General features: G+C 62.6%; 2 protein-coding genes across 11 annotated transcripts in view; both read left to right on the forward strand.

Annotated features, from left to right (window-relative positions):
* The first annotated feature begins 2,856 nt into the window (after positions 1-2,856).
* QTRT1 (queuine tRNA-ribosyltransferase catalytic subunit 1) lies at positions 2,857-10,640 on the forward strand. Its single transcript, XM_062179093.1, has 10 exons — positions 2,857-3,102; positions 3,236-3,304; positions 3,390-3,528; positions 6,756-6,834; positions 6,909-7,024; positions 8,877-9,015; positions 9,129-9,204; positions 9,305-9,414; positions 9,479-9,566; positions 9,655-10,640. Exons 1-10 carry the CDS (start codon positions 2,860-2,862, stop codon positions 9,805-9,807), a joined length of 1,212 nt encoding a protein of 403 aa, XP_062035077.1. The 5' UTR covers positions 2,857-2,859; the 3' UTR covers positions 9,808-10,640.
* A 2,170-nt stretch (positions 10,641-12,810) lies between these two features.
* DNM2 (dynamin 2) overlaps positions 12,811-16,072 on the forward strand; it is a 71,188-nt gene continuing 67,926 nt past the window's right edge. For all 10 annotated transcript variants that reach the window (XM_062179050.1, XM_062179052.1, XM_062179051.1 and 7 more), the window contains exon 1: positions 12,811-12,993. In XM_062179050.1, coding sequence (XP_062035034.1) covers positions 12,833-12,993 — 161 coding nt within the window. In that variant the 5' untranslated portion in view covers positions 12,811-12,832. The remainder of the gene's footprint in view (positions 12,994-16,072) is intronic.

Here is a 16,072-nt window from a genome sequence, read left to right on the forward strand (position 1 = left end):
AAAGAGAGAGCTTCTGTTGACTGGTTCACCCCCCAAAAGGCTGCGACAGCCATGGTTTCCGGTCAGGCCAAAACCAGGAGCCCAGCACGATGCCTTGGGCTCCTGAGCTCCCACAGATGCCTCCTTGACACCCCACCCCCCACCCCGGCCAAAGTCAGGAGCCAGGAGCTACATCTGGGTCTCCCGGGAGAGTGGCAGGGGCCCAAGGGCTTGGGCCATCATCACTGCTTTCCCAGACCCGTTAGCAGGATGCTGGGTCTGATCAAAGGAGCTGTAGCGGCGTCTTCACCTCCAGCTGCCATCCCCTGCCCCGGGACACTGCTTCGTGCCAGAGATAATGGGTGGCACAAATGCAATAGATGCTCGACATGATGCGTGATGAGAAAAAATAGTTGTTCTCTTAGAATTCTATACCCAGTGAAACTATCGTTCAGACAGAAGAGCAAAGTCAATTTGTTTTCATGCAAACAAAACCACACAGTGTGTATCAGTATAAGGTTATTAATGAAAGAAGATTCAAAGAGATACCTTGGAGAAATGGAAACTGACCTGAAGCGCAAACCCGGAGAGACCCAGGCAGAGATACTGCTGCGCAAGAGGGTATGTCCATAACGCGTGGGTCGTGTAACGTGACGATAATAATGCCACTGGACCAGGCCGAGCCAGGAGCTTCATACCGATCTCCCACGTGGGTGCCGGGGCCCCCAGCATTTGGGCCGTCCTCCACTGCTTTTCACAGGCCATTAGCAGGGAGCCGGATCAGATACAGAGCAGCCGGGACAGGGACTGGTGCCCACATGGGATGCCAGCACTGTAGGCAACAGCTTTGCCCACTACACCACAGCGCTGCCCCCGCCCCTCCGTTGCCCCACGTCTGACCCAGCTCCGTTCTCATGCAAGATGGCCTCAGTGCTGGGACCCCTGCACACATGTGGGAGACCCAGATGACACTGCGGGCTCCTGGCTTTGGCTCGGCCCAGCCCTGGCCCTTGAGGTCATTCGAGGAGTGGAAATAAGTAAATCTGCTCATTTTAAATACCTACAATTAATTATCTTTAAAAGGTAAAGAAATGCTGGTGTCTGGACCACCATGAGGGCTGTGGAGCACCCAGAAGTGGTTGAAGATGGGGTGGAATTTGATAGCAGAGCTGCTAGGGTTTGCTGATAAATCAGAGGAGGGAGTGCGTGACCGGGCAGGTCAGAGACAGCCCTGACTTCAGTTTGAGCTGGAAGGAGTGTGTGGGTGTTACCATGAAGGAGATGGAGAGGGCTGGGTAGACCAGAAGACAGAGGTGCCATCAGGGGCTCTGTCCCGGACATGCACACTTAGGATGCTTTCTCAGGGCCTGGGACGGGGGTGTCGAGGAGGCATCTGTGGGAGCTCAGGAGCCCAAGGCACGGTGCTGGGCTCTGTGTGCAGCCCGTGACGCCCTGGGCCCTGGCTGGGAGACTTGGACTTCCAGGCCTCCAGATCCCTGAGTGTAATCAACCTCTAGTCTTTTTTTTTTTTTTTTAAAGATTATTTATTTGAAAGTCAGAGTTGCACAGAGATGGAGAGGTAGAGAGAGAGGTGTTCCACCCACTGGTTCGCCCCTCAGATGGCTGCAACGGCTGGAGCTGTGCCCATCCGAAGCCAGGAACCAGGAGCTTCTTCTGGGTCTCCCACACGGGTGCAGAGACTTGGGCCATCCTGCACTGCTTTTCCAGGCCATGGCAGAGAGCTGGATGGGAAGAGGAGCAGCTGGGACTTGAACCGGCGCCCATATGCTATGCTGGCGCTGCGGGTGGCAGCTTCACCCGCTACACCACAGCACTGGCCGCTCTGGTCTTTAGTTTTGAAACAGGACGCAGGATAAAATTTGGGGAAGAGCAGGCATTAGTCGAGTGGTTGTTTGATTCCTATCTCGGGCTTCTGGCTCCGGCTGCCTTGCCCACGCCCACCCTGGGAGGCAGTATCCAAGGCTAGGGTCCCAGCCACCCACGAGAGAGACCTGAAGTGGGTTACGGGCTCCCAGCTTTATCCTGGTCTGGTCCAACCCATTTCAAGCATCTGTGGAGTGAACGAGTAGACGGGACCATTCTCTCTGCCTCTCAAATATTTTTTAAAAACTTTTTGAAATTGCTATTATATGGAGGTTTTTAAAATTTTATATCATCACTCACAAGTGATGGGACAGGGCGACAGAGGGTGGGATCGTCCTGTGCGGGGTTGGGGGTCTGAATCTTTGGAAGTGGGGCCGCCTGTGAGACAGAGGGCCCTCTAGGGGCAATTCAGAGCCTCCAGCAAGTGCAGAGGCCGCGCGGCCGGGCGCCCGCGGCCCGAGGGTCCAGAGGCGGAGCCTGGGACAATGGCGCTCCCTGCTGGCCCCGACAGAATCCAGCCCCACGTCAAAGCAAAACACGCACGAAGATTCTGCGTCACGGACTCCCCGCGGAACACGGCCCGAGCGCCGCCCGGACGGCCGGGCCCGCGTCGGGGAGTGCGTCGTCCACGGACACAGGGTTTGCCGGGCACTGCTGTGCCCTCGGCGACCCCGCGGGAAGCCAAAGCCCGCGTAGAAATCCACGCGTCGCCCGCTTCTCCTGTTGTCCTGACAACGCCCTGACGCTGCCAGGGCTGGCAGTCGCCGCACGTCCACGGGAGAAAATGACGGCCTTGACGGGAGAGCAGGGAGAGGCTTCCGAGTCCGCGCCTGGGCGGGCGGCGGGAGGAAGCCGCGGTCCCCGCGCGTAGGCGTCCGTTGCCATGGTCCCCGGGCGCCCTTCCGCGCCGTCAGCGTGCGTCTCCCGTCACGTGACCCGGACCAAGATGGCGCCGCCTAGAGAGTCGCAAGGCTCACGTGTTTCCGGCCAGGAAACATGGCGGCCGCGGCCAGCCCGGCGTCCCTGGAGTCGGCTCCGCGGATCATGCGGCTGGTGGCCGAGTGCAGCCGCTCCAGGGCGCGGGCGGGCGAGCTGCGGCTGCCGCACGGGACGGTGGCCACTCCCGTGTTCATGCCGGTGGGCACGCAGGCCACTATGAAGGGCATCACCACGGAGCAGCTGGACGCCCTGGGCTGCCGGATCTGCCTGGGCAACACCTACCACCTGGGTCTGCGGCCGGTGGGTGCGCTCGGCCCCAGCGGGGTGGCGGCGGGACGCGGTGGGGAGGGGGGACCCCTCGGGTGGAGCCCGGGCTCGCCTCCCGAGGGCAGTCACCCCGCTCACCCCGCACCCGCCACGCTGTCCACCCCAGGGCCCCGAGCTGATCCAGAAAGCCCACGGCCTCCACGGCTTCATGAATTGGCCCCACAACCTGCTGACGGTGAGGGGGCGCGGGGGCGCCGGGCGGGGGAGGCGAGCCCCCGCCGCCCCCCGTCCGTCTGACAGCCCTGCCGCGGCTCCCCCAGGACAGCGGCGGCTTCCAGATGGTGTCCCTGGTGTCCCTGTCCGAGGTGACGGAGGAGGGCGTCCGCTTCCGCTCGCCCTACGACGGCGAGGAGACCCTTCTGAGTCCCGAGAGGTCCGTGGAGATCCAGAACGCGCTGGGTGAGGCGACCCCCGGGGAGCCGCCCCTTCCCTCCCTCTGTGGGGCAGGGGGGAGGCCAGGCCCGCCTTCCTCCTCCTGGACGTGGTGGGGGTCTTCCCGCAAGGAAGCAGGAGCGAGGAGCTTCATCCCGGCCTCTTGTGTGGGTGGCAGGGGCCCATCTTCTGCCGCTTTGCCCAGGCGCATTTGCAGGGAGCTGGATCCGAAGTGGAGCAGCCGGGACGCGAACCGGAGCCCGCATGTGGGCTGCTGGTGTTGCAGGCTGTGGCACAGCGCGGGCCCCTCTTACGTTGTTGACAAGAATGAATGTGGAGCAGCCGGTGATGCTGCAGCTTGCAAATCCCTTGTCCCGTGCCACATCAGAGGGCTTGTTCCAGTCCCCGCGGTCGCACTCTGGGTCCAGCGCCCTGCAAATCCGCCTGGGGAGGCAGCAGGGGATGGCCCCTGTGGGAGACCTGGGTGGAGCTCCTGGTTTCAGCCTGGCCCAGCCCTCTCTTTTGGGGAGTGACCAGCGGATGGTGGACGATCTTTCTCTCCTGCTGTCTCTCCCTCTCTGCCATTCCACCTTAAATAAGTGTGTAAGTCTTTAACGACGACAGATACAGAGCGAGTCGGGGAGTGTTCCCGAGTCACTCGGCGCAGTGCCTGGCATGCCGAGGCTCTTCTTTATGATCACCGTTGCTGTCATTTCTCTAAATAATGAATTAACGGGCCATGCTGTGGCTTAGCTGGTAAAGCCGCTGTCTTCACAGCCGGCATCCCATGTAGGAGCTGGTTCAAGTCCCGGCTGCTCCACCTCCGATCCAGCTCTCTACTGTGGCCTGGGAAAGCAATAGAAGATGGCCCAAGTCCTAGGGCTCCTGCACCCATGTTGGAGACCCCGATAGAGCACCTGGCTCCTGGCTTCAGATCAGCACAGCTCTGGCCATTGCAGCCATCTGGGGAGTGAACCAGCGGATGGAAGACCTCTCTCTCTCTCTTTCTCTCGCTCTGTAACTCTGTCTTTCAAATACATAAAGAAAATCTTAAAAAAAAAAACAGTTGAGGGTGTGGACCCACCATTGTAGTTTTGTTGTCCTAGGTTTTTTTTTTTTTTTATTTTTGACAGGCAGAGTGGACCGTGAGAGAGAGACAGAGAGAAAGGTCTTCCTTTTGCCGTTGGTTCACCCTCCAATGGCCGCCGCGGCTGGCGCGCTGTGGCCGGCGCACCGCGCTGATCCGATGGCAGGAGCCAGGTGCTTCTCCTGGTCTCCCATGGGGTGCAGGGCCCAAGGACTTGGGCCATCCTCCACTGCACTCCCTGGCCATAGCAGAGAGCTGGCCTGGAAGAGGGGCAACCGGGATAGAATCCGGCGCCCCGACCGGGACTAGAACCCGGTGTGCCGGCGCCGCAAGGCGGAGGATTAGCCTAGTGAGCTGCGGCGCCGGCCTGTCCTAGGTTTTAATTTGTTTTATTCTAAAAAGAAAAATTTGGGGAGCAGTTCCAGGTTTTCCTTTTGAAATAAGGATTTTCTGTCTGTCTCTCTGTCTCTCTCTCTCTCTCTCATGTTTTATTTAACTGAAAGGCGGAGAGAGGTCTTCCACCTGCTGGTTCACTCCCCAAATACCCGTAACAGCCCGAGGTGGCTCAGGCTGAGCTCCACCCGGGTCTGCCAGGTCGGTCAAGGGACACAAGCGCCTGCGCCGTCTTCTGTGGCTTTCCTAGGCACCCTCGCAGGGAGCTGGCTGGGAAGCGGGGCAGCCGGGACTCAAAACTGGCGCTCCTATGGGATGCTGCCGTGGGCATCATGAGCCCTAGCTTAACCTGCTACGCTGCTGCGCCAGCCCCCAGGCCCCCGGGCGAGTCTTACCAGGCTGAGTCCTAAGCGTTCCCCTTCCCGTCAGTGTAAAGGGGGCGTGTCCTGCGGCCTGCTCCACTGTGACTGCTCTGCCCTTGACTTAGACCTGTGGCCGCTGCTCCAAGGGGTGTTCTGGCCTCTGACTGAGTCCCTGTGATGTTGCTCCAATGTGTTTGCCCAGTTCCTTATTTTTATTTATTTGAAAGGTAGAGCCAGAGAGAGAGAGAGGTATTCCAACTACTGGTTCACTCCCCAGATGACTGCAGTGGCCAGAGCTGAGGTGATCTGAAGCCAGGAGCCTGGAGCTTCTTCCGGGTCTCTCATGCGGGTGCAGGGGCCCAAGCACTTGGACCATCCTCCACTGCTTTCCCAGGCCACAGCAGAGAGCTGGATGGGAAGTGGAGCAGCCGGGACTCGAACCGGCGCCCATGTGGGATGCTGGTGCCACAGGCCGAGGATTAACCTATGGCGCCACAGCATCAGCCTGCTCTGTGGTTGGACAAGTGCATGAGGACTGTGTCCTTAGCAGACGCCCTCCTGTCACTGCCCTGAAATCTCCCAAGTTTTGCCAAAAGCCCTTGATTGTAGCTTTTAAAGATGTATTTATTGGGCTGGCGCCGTAGCTCACTTGGTTAATCCTCCGCCTGCGGCATCGGCATCCCATTTGGATGCTGGTTCTAGCCCCAGCTGCTACTCTTCCAGGCCAGCTCTCTGCTGTGGCCCGGGAAGACAGTGGAGGATGGCCCAAGTGCTTGGGCCCCTGCACCCGCATGGGAGACCAGGAGGAAGCACCTGGCTCCTGGCTTCGGATCAGTGCAGCTCCAATTGTGGCGGCCATTTGGGGGGTGAACCAACGGAAGGAAGACCTTGCTCTCTGTCTTTCTCTCTCACTTTCTAACTCTGTCTTTCAAATAAATAAATTTAAAAAAAAAAGATGTATTTATTTATTAGAAAAACAGAGTATGCTGAGAAAGCCAGGTCTTCCATCCGCTTTTTCATGCCCCAGATGGCCAGGACTGGATGAAGTCGGAGCCAGGAGCTCCATCTGGGTCTCCCATGTGGGCAGCAGGGGCCCCAGCACATGGGCCACTGCCTGCTGCCTCCCAGGGTGCACATTCACAGGGGGCTGGAATTGGGAGTGGACCCACGCCTCTGATGGGGGATGCAGGTGGCACCTTAAGCGCTGTGCCAGACACCTGCCCACACAGGCGATTTTACACCGGGGGCCGCAGGGTCAGAGGCACCGTTTGAAAAGCTCCCTTGGCTGCTGATGAAACAGACTGAGCGGCCACTGCTGGGAGGGACTTGGAGGGCCCAGTGTGGCCCCCACAAGAGCGGGGGACCTTCCCAGTGACGGCGTCCTTGTCCTCCCCTCCCCCGCCCCGCCCCAGGCTCCGACATCATCATGCAGCTGGACGACGTGGTGAGCAGCACCGTGACGGGCCCACGCGTGGAGGAGGCCATGCACAGGTGTGGCCTGCGCGCCTCCCTCCCCCCCTGCCCCCGCCAGGCCCGGAGCGCACGTGACGGGGGCCCTCTTGCAGGTCAGTCCGCTGGCTGGACCGGTGCATCGCAGCCCATCGGCGGCCGGACAAGCAGAACCTCTTCGCCATCATCCAGGGCGGCCTGGACGCAGACCTCCGGGCCACCTGCCTTGAAGGTAGAGCCGTGTGCCCAGGCCCCCGTGTGGGCGCGGCCCGCAACAGTGCCGGGGCAGGGGCTGTCCCCGGGTGAATGGGCGCTCCGGGTGGGAGGCACGCTGAAGCAGAGGCCCTGGTGCTGCATTTGGGGATAACAGCGGCCCCCAGGGCGAGTGGTTCTGGGGCCACCCCTCCACACTGTGCCACTTCCTGTCCTCTAAGGTGGGGAGCGGCTGGGTGGACAAGGTCACAGGTGGGGAAACTGAGGCATGGGGCTGTCTCCTCCCTTAGCCCAGGTCCCACAGCTTGGACGAGGCCGAGCTGGGTTCTGAATGTTCCTTTATTTGTTTTCTTCTGCTTGAAAGACAGACTGACAAAGAGAGAGCTCTTCCATCCACTGGTCCACTCTCCAGGTGCCCCACAGCCAGCAGAGGGCCAAAGCCAGGAGCGGGAGCTCCATCCGGGTCTCCCACGTGGGTGCAGGGGCCCAGGCACTTGGGCCATCTTCTGCTGCCTTTCCTGGCACATGAGCAGGGAGCTGGATTGGAAGCGGAGCGAGCAGGACTCGAACCAGCGCCCCAGTATGGGATCTGCTATGGCGGGTGGCGGGTTAGCCCACTGCTCCACGATCCGGCCAGTGCTGTTTCCGTTGGCTTCAGTGCCTATCACGGGGTATGGGCTTTGATCTCGGGGTTACGGTGTCCACGCCCCATGTGGAAACACCTGCGTTCATTTTCCAGCTGTGGCTCGTAACTGTGGTTTCCTGCTCTGACAGACCCTGGGAGGCGGGATGGGGTGGCTCGGGGATTCGGTCCCTGCCATCCCCGGGGGCTGGGGGTGGGCGTGGACTCTGCCTGCCTCCCAGCTTTGGCCTGGCCTAGTGCAGTCCTCTCTCTCTCTCATTTTTCTTCTCAAGTAAATAATTTAACCCAGAGGCCATCCCCAGACAGCGCCTGACTCGCCAGAGCTCGGTTGACCTTGGCAGCTGGGGCCCAAGTTCAAATCCAGACTTACCGCTGGTGTGACCTGGGGCCCGTGCTGTCTGTGCTGGTTGGCTTCCTCATCTGTGCGACGAGGCGAGAGAGAGAGAGAGAGAGAGAGAGAGAGAGAGGAGGTGTCTCATCTGCTGGCTTACTCCCTGAATGCGTGCAGCCGCCAGCGGTGGGCCAAGCCAAAGTCGGAGCCAGCAGCCAGGAGCTCCATCAGGCCCCTGACTGGCAGGGCCCAAGTCCTTGGGCTGTGACCTGCTGCGTCCCATGAGCCTTAGCGAGGCGCTGGATTGGAAACGCTGTGTAGCCAGGACCACAGCCTGACTTGGGATGGAGGCTGCCCAAGGGGGCGGCCGATGCGCTGCACCGCCGTGCCTGCGCCTCTGTCACTGTTTACCTCTTGTCAGAAGTCTCCACACTGGAGCCGGTGTCAGGGCGTAGCGGGGAAAGCCACCGCCTGCAGCACCGGCATCCCACAGGGGCACTGGGTCCAGTCCCAGCTGCTCCACTTCCGGTCCAGCTCCCTGCTGTGGCCTGGGAGAGCAGCAGAGGTTGGGCCGAGTGCTGGGGCCCTGCACCCGCATGGGAGACCCGGATGGAGCTCCTGTTTCTTGACTTCCCCTGGCTGAGTCTGGGCTATTTGGGGCATTTGGATTGGAACCAGTAGATGGAAAATTTTTTTTTTATTCCCTCTGCCGCTGCCTTTTACATAAATACATTTTTGTTTTGTTTTTTTTCAAATGGTCTCTGAGCCTTCCGGCAGGCCCCTGGGGCAGACAGACCCTGTCTCCCCGCAGGGCTGTGGGGTTCTGGGCCGGGCCGGGACGAGGACGAGGCGCTCGCCCTTGGCCGGGGCAGCCCCTCACTCGCCCCTGTGCCGCAGAGATGACCAAGAGGGACGTCCCCGGCTTCGCCATCGGAGGCCTGAGCGGCGGCGAGAGCAAGGAGCAGTTCTGGCGCATGGTGGAGCTCAGCACCTCGCGGCTGCCCAAGGACAAACCCCGCTACCTGATGGGCGTCGGGTAGGTGGGCGGGGAGGGCGTGGGGGTGGTGGCGTGGCCGCCGTGGGGTGTGGTCAGGAAGGGGCGGGGCCTGGCACGCACCGCACCGCCAGGCTGCCTCTCCCCTCCCCCAGCTACGCCACGGATCTCGTGGTCTGCGTGGCTCTTGGATGTGACATGTTCGACTGCGTCTACCCGACCCGGACAGCGGTGAGGCCTGGGGCAGGGGCGTGGCTTAGGGGGCGAGGAGAAGACCCCTGGGGCGCCCCCACCCCGTGACCCGCCTCACCCCGCCCTTCTCTGCGCCCAGCGGTTCGGCTCCGCCCTGGTGCCCACGGGGAACTTGCAGTTGAAGAAGAAGCAGTACCAGAAGGACTTCGGCCCCATCGACCCCGACTGCACCTGCCCCACGTGCCGGAGGTAAGCGATGCCCGCGGGGGTGGGGGTGCGGGCCGGGCCCGGGCTCACGGCCGCCGCCCCGCAGGCACAGCCGGGCCTTCCTGCACGCGCTGCTGCACAGCGACAACACGGCCGCGCTGCACCACCTCACGGTCCACAACGTCGCCTACCAGGTGGGCCAGCCCCGGGGGCGCCCGGGGGGCGGCGGGGCGGGGGGGGGGGCGCCCGGGGGCTGACGGCCGCCCGCCCTCCTGTGCGCAGCTGCGGCTGATGAGCGCGGTGCGCGCCAGCATCGTGGAGCAGCGCTTCCCCGAGTTCGTGCGCGACTTCATGGGCACCATGTACGGGGACCGCACCCTCTGCCCGCCCTGGGCCACCGAAGCCCTGGCCTCCGTGGGAATCACCTTGGGCTGACCCGGCCGCGCGGGCCAAGGGCGCTGGGCCGGGCAGATGTTCTGAGTGGTTTTTATTACTGTTTTTTAACTACAATGCTAACCGTGCGTCCGTGGCTTCCTCTTCCTGGGACGGTAGGTCCCCTACCTGATGTGGCCGTCACCACCCCTGGGTGTCCCCAGCTTCCGAGAGGTGGCCCCCAGCAGCAGCTCAAAGAGCTGGAGACCCCTTGGCCCAGCCCAGGTTGGGACCTCTTCGGTTGTTCTCCGAATACACTGGAGGGGGCGCTGTGCGCCCGTCTTTGGACGAGGGAGGAACTGGCCCTGGGGAGAAGTGGCTTGGCCAAGGTCACCGTCCAGGAAGTGGCAGCTCCACTTGGGGGCCTAGGCCCTCTGCCTTGACCCTGTGGGCAGTGTGGCTACTCCTGGCACCGGCAGGGCTGCCCACGGGTGCTTCCGCCCCGCGCGGCACCGTGCTGCCTCCCGGGTGTCGGCGGGGGCCTTCCAGAGGTTCATGGGGAAGGCGTGGGGTGGGGGTGGGGTCCAGATGCCCGCACCCCGAGCTGCTGTCCCTGGTTGCAGTCCCGGCTTTGCACGCTGGGAGGCCGTGGTGAGGCTGAAGCTCTTGGGGCCACCCATGCCACCCACATGGCCACGGGGGTTGAGTTCCAAGCTCCCCGCGCGGGGCTCGCCCAGCCGTGGCTGCTGTGGGCAAGTGACTCAGTGGATGGAAGACCTCTCTGACTGTCTCTCCCAACTGCCTTTCAAATGGATTAAAATATTTTTTAAAGTGAATTTTGAAAAAAGTGTACCTTTCAAAACATCTTGTGTCCAAATAAACCGAAGTCGTCATTGCGTTTGCTGTGAACTTCCTGAAGCACCCTTGCATGTAGCAGTAGTAACCCTAGGAGGAAGGAAGCGCTTACTTGGTGGTTGTCCGTCTTTGCTTAGGTTCCCACTAGGGGTCTGCAGTGTGGCATGCTGGGTAGAGCCGCTGCCTGTGACGCCGGCATCCCACATGGGCCCCAGTTCATGTCCTGGCTGCTCCACTTCCAATCCAGCTCCCTGCCAATGCACCTGGGGAAGCAGTAGAAGATGGCCCCAGTACTTGGGCCCCTGCACCCACATGGGAGAACTGGAAGAGGCTCCTGGCTCCTGGCTTCTGACCGGCCCGGCACCAGGCTGTTATGGCCATGTGGGAGTGATACAGTGGATGGAAGAGATCCCTCTCTGTCTGAGTCTCTGTCTGTCTTGCTCTTTAAGTACCGTAAAGTACCGTGAGCTGGAAGATTCCAAACCACAGGAACTTGTCTCTCCCAGGCGGCTGGGAGGCGTGAGGCCAAGGCGCCAGCTGTCTCGGCATGTGCTCAGCGTGGAAGGAGCCGGGCAGCCCCCTGGGTCCGGTTTGTCCCGCCCCCCAAAACCATCCCAGGCGGGATAGGGTTTTGTTGAATTTTGGGGTGTCGCACACACTCAGGCCACAGCGGTCACCCAGGATGGACCACAGATAAGAGCAACCACAGCTCAGACTCAGAAAATGAGGTTGTTGAAGCTGGAGACGTGGTTCCTGCGCAGGGTCTACACTTCCGGTAGCACGGCAGCCAGGGAACCTTGCCTGGTTTTTCATCATGTACGTTCCCTGTGGTTCTGCGCTCTGCTTGTCTCCCCTCCCCCGCTAGTACACATCCAATTGCTCCTGCGCCAGTACATGAAGAGTTCCCTAATTTATTTATTTGAAACGCAGGGAGAGATCTTCTGTGTTTGGTGCTGGACAGCAGTCAGGGCCGGCCCGGGCCAGACCCAGGAGCCAGGAACTCCATCTGTCAGCCTCCTCCCACGTGGGTTTTGGGGACCCACTAGGAGCCATCACCTGCTGCACCCCAGGCACTCCGAGGCGTCCCACGCTGCCACCTAACAGCTGCTCACACCCATTCCATATTGCTCCTGTGTTCTCACGGGGCTGCCTGCACGCTGGCCCACTTGTACCACAGGGACCAAATCCCTTAAAATCTTCCCTCTCGTCCAAGAGGGCCAGGGTTCCAGTGCCCGGCCGCCCCACCTGCTGCCCGTCTACACTGCGGGGAAGATTGGTTGAGTCTTGTGGGGTGCTCACGGGGTGCCAGAGTTGCAGGCGCAAAGGCCCGGGGGCGCGGCTGCACGCGTAGCCGCCTGTCTCTGGGGAGCAGGCTCCCGGGGCAAGCGTGCCCACTGGCCTCCGAGATGCATTCTGGGACTTGTAGTTTTCTGCCGATCCCGGAAACTCCCGAGTGACGACCACCGAGTCCCGCCACAAGGCGTCGCCCTTCGGCCCTCAACTTCCCCAGAGCAGGACGAGCAACAAACACCGGGGAGAACGGGAGCTGCGTTGATTGACAGATACGGTTCTCAATCAGAACCAAGACTCCGTCGTTAAAGCCTGCCCTCTTTTACCTTGTTGGCTGAGTAAACGAAATGATATTTATACAAGCCAATGGGAAATTTTTAGGGAACTAAGTAGAGTCAAGTGACAAACCGGTGTCTTTAAGAATCGATCCTTGACATCATTGGGCAGCTTTTTCGACCGGCGCTTCTTTCCACCAATAAGACAGCGGTCCTCCCCCCAGTGGGCGGGCCAACATGCCTCCCCCCTGAAACACCGCCTCCCAGCCCTGACAACTCGCTTTCCGTCGCTATTGGCTCTCGCACAGCAGTGACAGTTCTGGAGCCCAATGAGCCCGCGAGATAGTGCCCATGGGGAAGGCCTATCAACCCAGGGGCCCGTGCCTCAATCTCATTGGCTGTCGTGCACGAGTGGCTGCGCTCGAGTCCAATAGGCAGCGGCGCGAGGGCTTTGGGCGCAGCCCCCGGGGCCGGGGCGGGAGGTCGCTCGGGTCGGGTGTCGCCTGAGAACCGGATGAGGCGGCGACCGTGAGGCCGAGCCGGGAGCGGGCGTCGCGCCGAGGCCCGGGCGGGCGGGGAGCAACGGCCGCAGACGCCGCGGGGCCGGGGGGTCGTTGAGGGCCGGGGTGGGGCGCGGGCGCGGGGCGCGGGGCGCTCGGGCCGGCGCCATGGGCAACCGCGGGATGGAGGAGCTGATCCCGCTGGTCAACAAGCTGCAGGACGCCTTCAGCTCCATCGGCCAGAGCTGCCACCTGGACCTGCCGCAGATCGCCGTGGTGGGCGGCCAGAGCGCCGGCAAGAGCTCGGTGCTCGAGAACTTCGTGGGCCGGTGAGCGGGGCCCGGGGCGGGGACGGGGCGCAGAGGCGGGCCCTGGGCGGAGGGCTCGCAGGCCGTGCACGGGTCCCTCCCGGCCTCCGCTCCCCGCCCAGTGCTGGCCGGCGGTGGGGGGCAGGCGCGGATCCCCGCTTGGCCGGCTCGTCTCGGCCAGCGCAGCCCAGGGGGCGACCCCCGCGGCCAGTTCGCCCGTCTGGCTTGGACAAGCCTCCCTACCACCACCATGCGGCTGTCCATCTGTCCGGCCCCGCCTGGCCGCGGTGCCCTCCGCCGCCCTTCCTGGGCGCTCGCAGACTGGAACCCTCGGAAGCTGCTGTGTTGCCAGCCCCTCGCTGGCCTCCGCCGTCCGATTGGCTGTGCCCTGGGGCACCCTGTCGTGCCGTCGGATTCTGCAGCGTGGTGCCTGGTGGACGCCGGCTCCTCTCTGCCAAGCGGCTGCCCTGGCTGGCTGTCCTGGTGTCTGTCCACCGCCTACCCCAGCAGGTGTCTGGCCCCGCCCCTCCGGCTCCGGGTGCAGGGAGAGTGGCGGGGAGTGGAGCCCCTTCCCTGCGCGTCTGAGCTGGAAGCAGGACTTGGTGGAGGCACCTTCCCCTGGGCTTGTTCCTGAGCGGGGTCAGGGGGCGCCCCCACCGTGGGGCGTGGGAAGGGTCTTTGTGCTTGGTGGGGTCTCGGTGGCTCAGGCTGAGAAGCCGGCGTTGGCCGCGGTGCCCAGTGGGCAGATTCCACTGGCTGATGTTAATGAATGGAGCCCTCCCGGCGCCTCCCTGCCCCCACCTCCATTCCAGGAAGTGGCTGCCGACTGGTGACATCCTGGTGGCCAGCGGCATGACTGTCGCCCTTTGCAGTGGTGAGGGGAAAGCGCCCCCTCCGGCGGGGGCCCCAGCCCGAGTGAGGGTCCCACGAGGGGCACAGGAGGGCGCCCGGGCCCTGCCTCCCCCGGCTCCGCGGCGGCGGGAGTTTGTGTCCTCTGTGGTGGGCAGGTGCGGACTTGGCCCGAGCCTCAGGCCGTCTTCCTGCCTGCCCCGCTTCCTTTGCCTGGGGCCCTGGCTTCGTAAGCCTCAGTTTTCCGTGCTACAAATGGGGTGACGGCGCCCCCAGGCGCCCAGGGAGCTGCGCTGGAAGTGCTGACTTGGTGCGTTGCCGGGCACACGGGTCTGCCTGGATGGGGCGGCTTCGTGTGAGCGCGAGCCGCCGTCAAAGCGCTTTGAAATGAACCCCCTGCACGGCTGCTGTGGCTCCATTTTACAGAGCGGGACACTGAGGCCGAGGGCAGTGCACCCTCGCTCCAGGCTGTTGGGGGAGGCACCGTGCACTGAGGAAGGAGTCTCCCCCCTCCCCCCTCTGCCCCTCGCCTTGTGCCCCTGCCCTCCTTGTTGTCTGTGGATCTGGGCCCTGGCAGCTCAGGGCAGCTCAGGGTCTACAATCCTGCCTCAGGCCTTTTCCTTCCTGGAATGGGGGGAGGAGGAGCCGGGAGGGGCCTGTGGGAGGGGCTCACTGTTTGCTCCTTTATTTATTTTTTTAAAGTTTTATTTGAAATGCAGAGTGGGATAGAGACTGCCAGGCCCCATCCGGGTCTCCCTGGTGGGTGGCAGGAGCCCTCCTAGGAGGCTGCAGCAGAAGTGGGTCGGCTCCACCCTGGCATTCGGATGTGGCATGGGGGCAGCACCCGCTGCCAGCCAGCAGGTCTTGGGGTGGTGCTTAGGCCCTGGCCCAGCCCTGGTGTTCCGCTGGGGACGGATTTGGCTTTCTGGGCCTCCGGGGTGTTCTCTGTAACATGGGCGTGATAACCGGACCTCGCCCCGCGCCTGGATGAGAGTGTGTGGGTCCTGGACCCCTGGCTACCGTCGGCATCATCACAGCCCTGGCAGTGACCGTGGGTCTCTACCGTCCCCACTCCCCTAGCGCTCGCCCAGCCCTGGAAACCCCGGACTGTGCCCTGCCCCAGCAGGTAGTGGCCCTGAGGAGGATCGGGGGCGTGGCTCCCTCTTGGCCCTGGGCGCTTAGCCTCTGGGGCTGGCAGGAGGGAGGAGAGAGGCCTCCGGCGTGGGCGGCTCAGCCAGGGCTCGGCCTTCAGCCTCACTTTGCTCAGCTGGGAAATGGGACTGCGGCCAGGCCACGCCCGGGTGTGTGTCCCCTCCAGGTCAGGGTCCCAGGCCACGCCGGGTGTGTGTCCCCTCCAGGTCAGGGTCCCAGGCCACGCCGGGTGTGTGTCCCCTCCAGGTCAGGGTCCCAGGCCACGCCGGGTGTGTGTCCCCTCCAGGTCAGGGTCCCAGGCCACGCCCGGGTGTGTGTCCCCTCCAGGTCAGGGTCCCAGGCCACGCCGGGTGTGTGTCCCCTCCAGGTCAGGGTCCCAGGCCACGCCGGGTGTGTGTCCCCTCCAGGTCAGGGTCCCAGGCCACGCCGGGTGTGTGTCCCCTCCAGGTCAGGGTCCCAGGCCACGCCGGGTGTGTGTCCCCTCCAGGTCAGGGTCCCAGGCCACGCCGGGTGTGTGTCCCCTCCAGGTCAGGGTCCCAGGCCACGCCCGGGTGTGTGTCCCCTCCAGGTCAGGGTCCCAGGCCACGCCGGGTGTGTGTCCCCTCCAGGTCAGGGTCCCAGGCCACGCCGGGTGTGTGTCCCCTCCAGGTCAGGGTCCCTGTCGTCATTGCCTGCTTCTGGCACCTCTGGCCGGGGACTTGACCCTCCCTTTTTTTTTTTTTTTTTTTTTTTTTTGAAGTATTTATTTATTTGAGAGTCAGAGTTATGGGGAGCGGGGGAAGAGGGGAGGTCTTCTATCCCCTGGTTCACTTCCCAAATGGCTGCAATGGCCAGATCAGGGCCAATCAGGAGCCAGGTGCTTCCTCCAGGTCTCCCTGGAAGTGGAGCAGCCGGGACCAGAATCCACGCCCGTATGGAGGCCGGCGCTGCAGGCGGCAGCTTTACCAGCTCTACCGCAGCGCCAGCCCCCACCTTTCCTCTTTAATATGGGCATCATGCATATAATTTTTATCGATTTATTCCCATTTGGTTTGAAAGTCAGAGACAGAGGATCTTCCATCCACTGGCTCACCACCCCACCCCACCCCCAGAGGCCCAC

Source organism: Lepus europaeus, chromosome 20, assembly GCF_033115175.1.
Source record: "Lepus europaeus isolate LE1 chromosome 20, mLepTim1.pri, whole genome shotgun sequence".
NCBI lineage: Eukaryota > Metazoa > Chordata > Mammalia > Lagomorpha > Leporidae > Lepus > Lepus europaeus.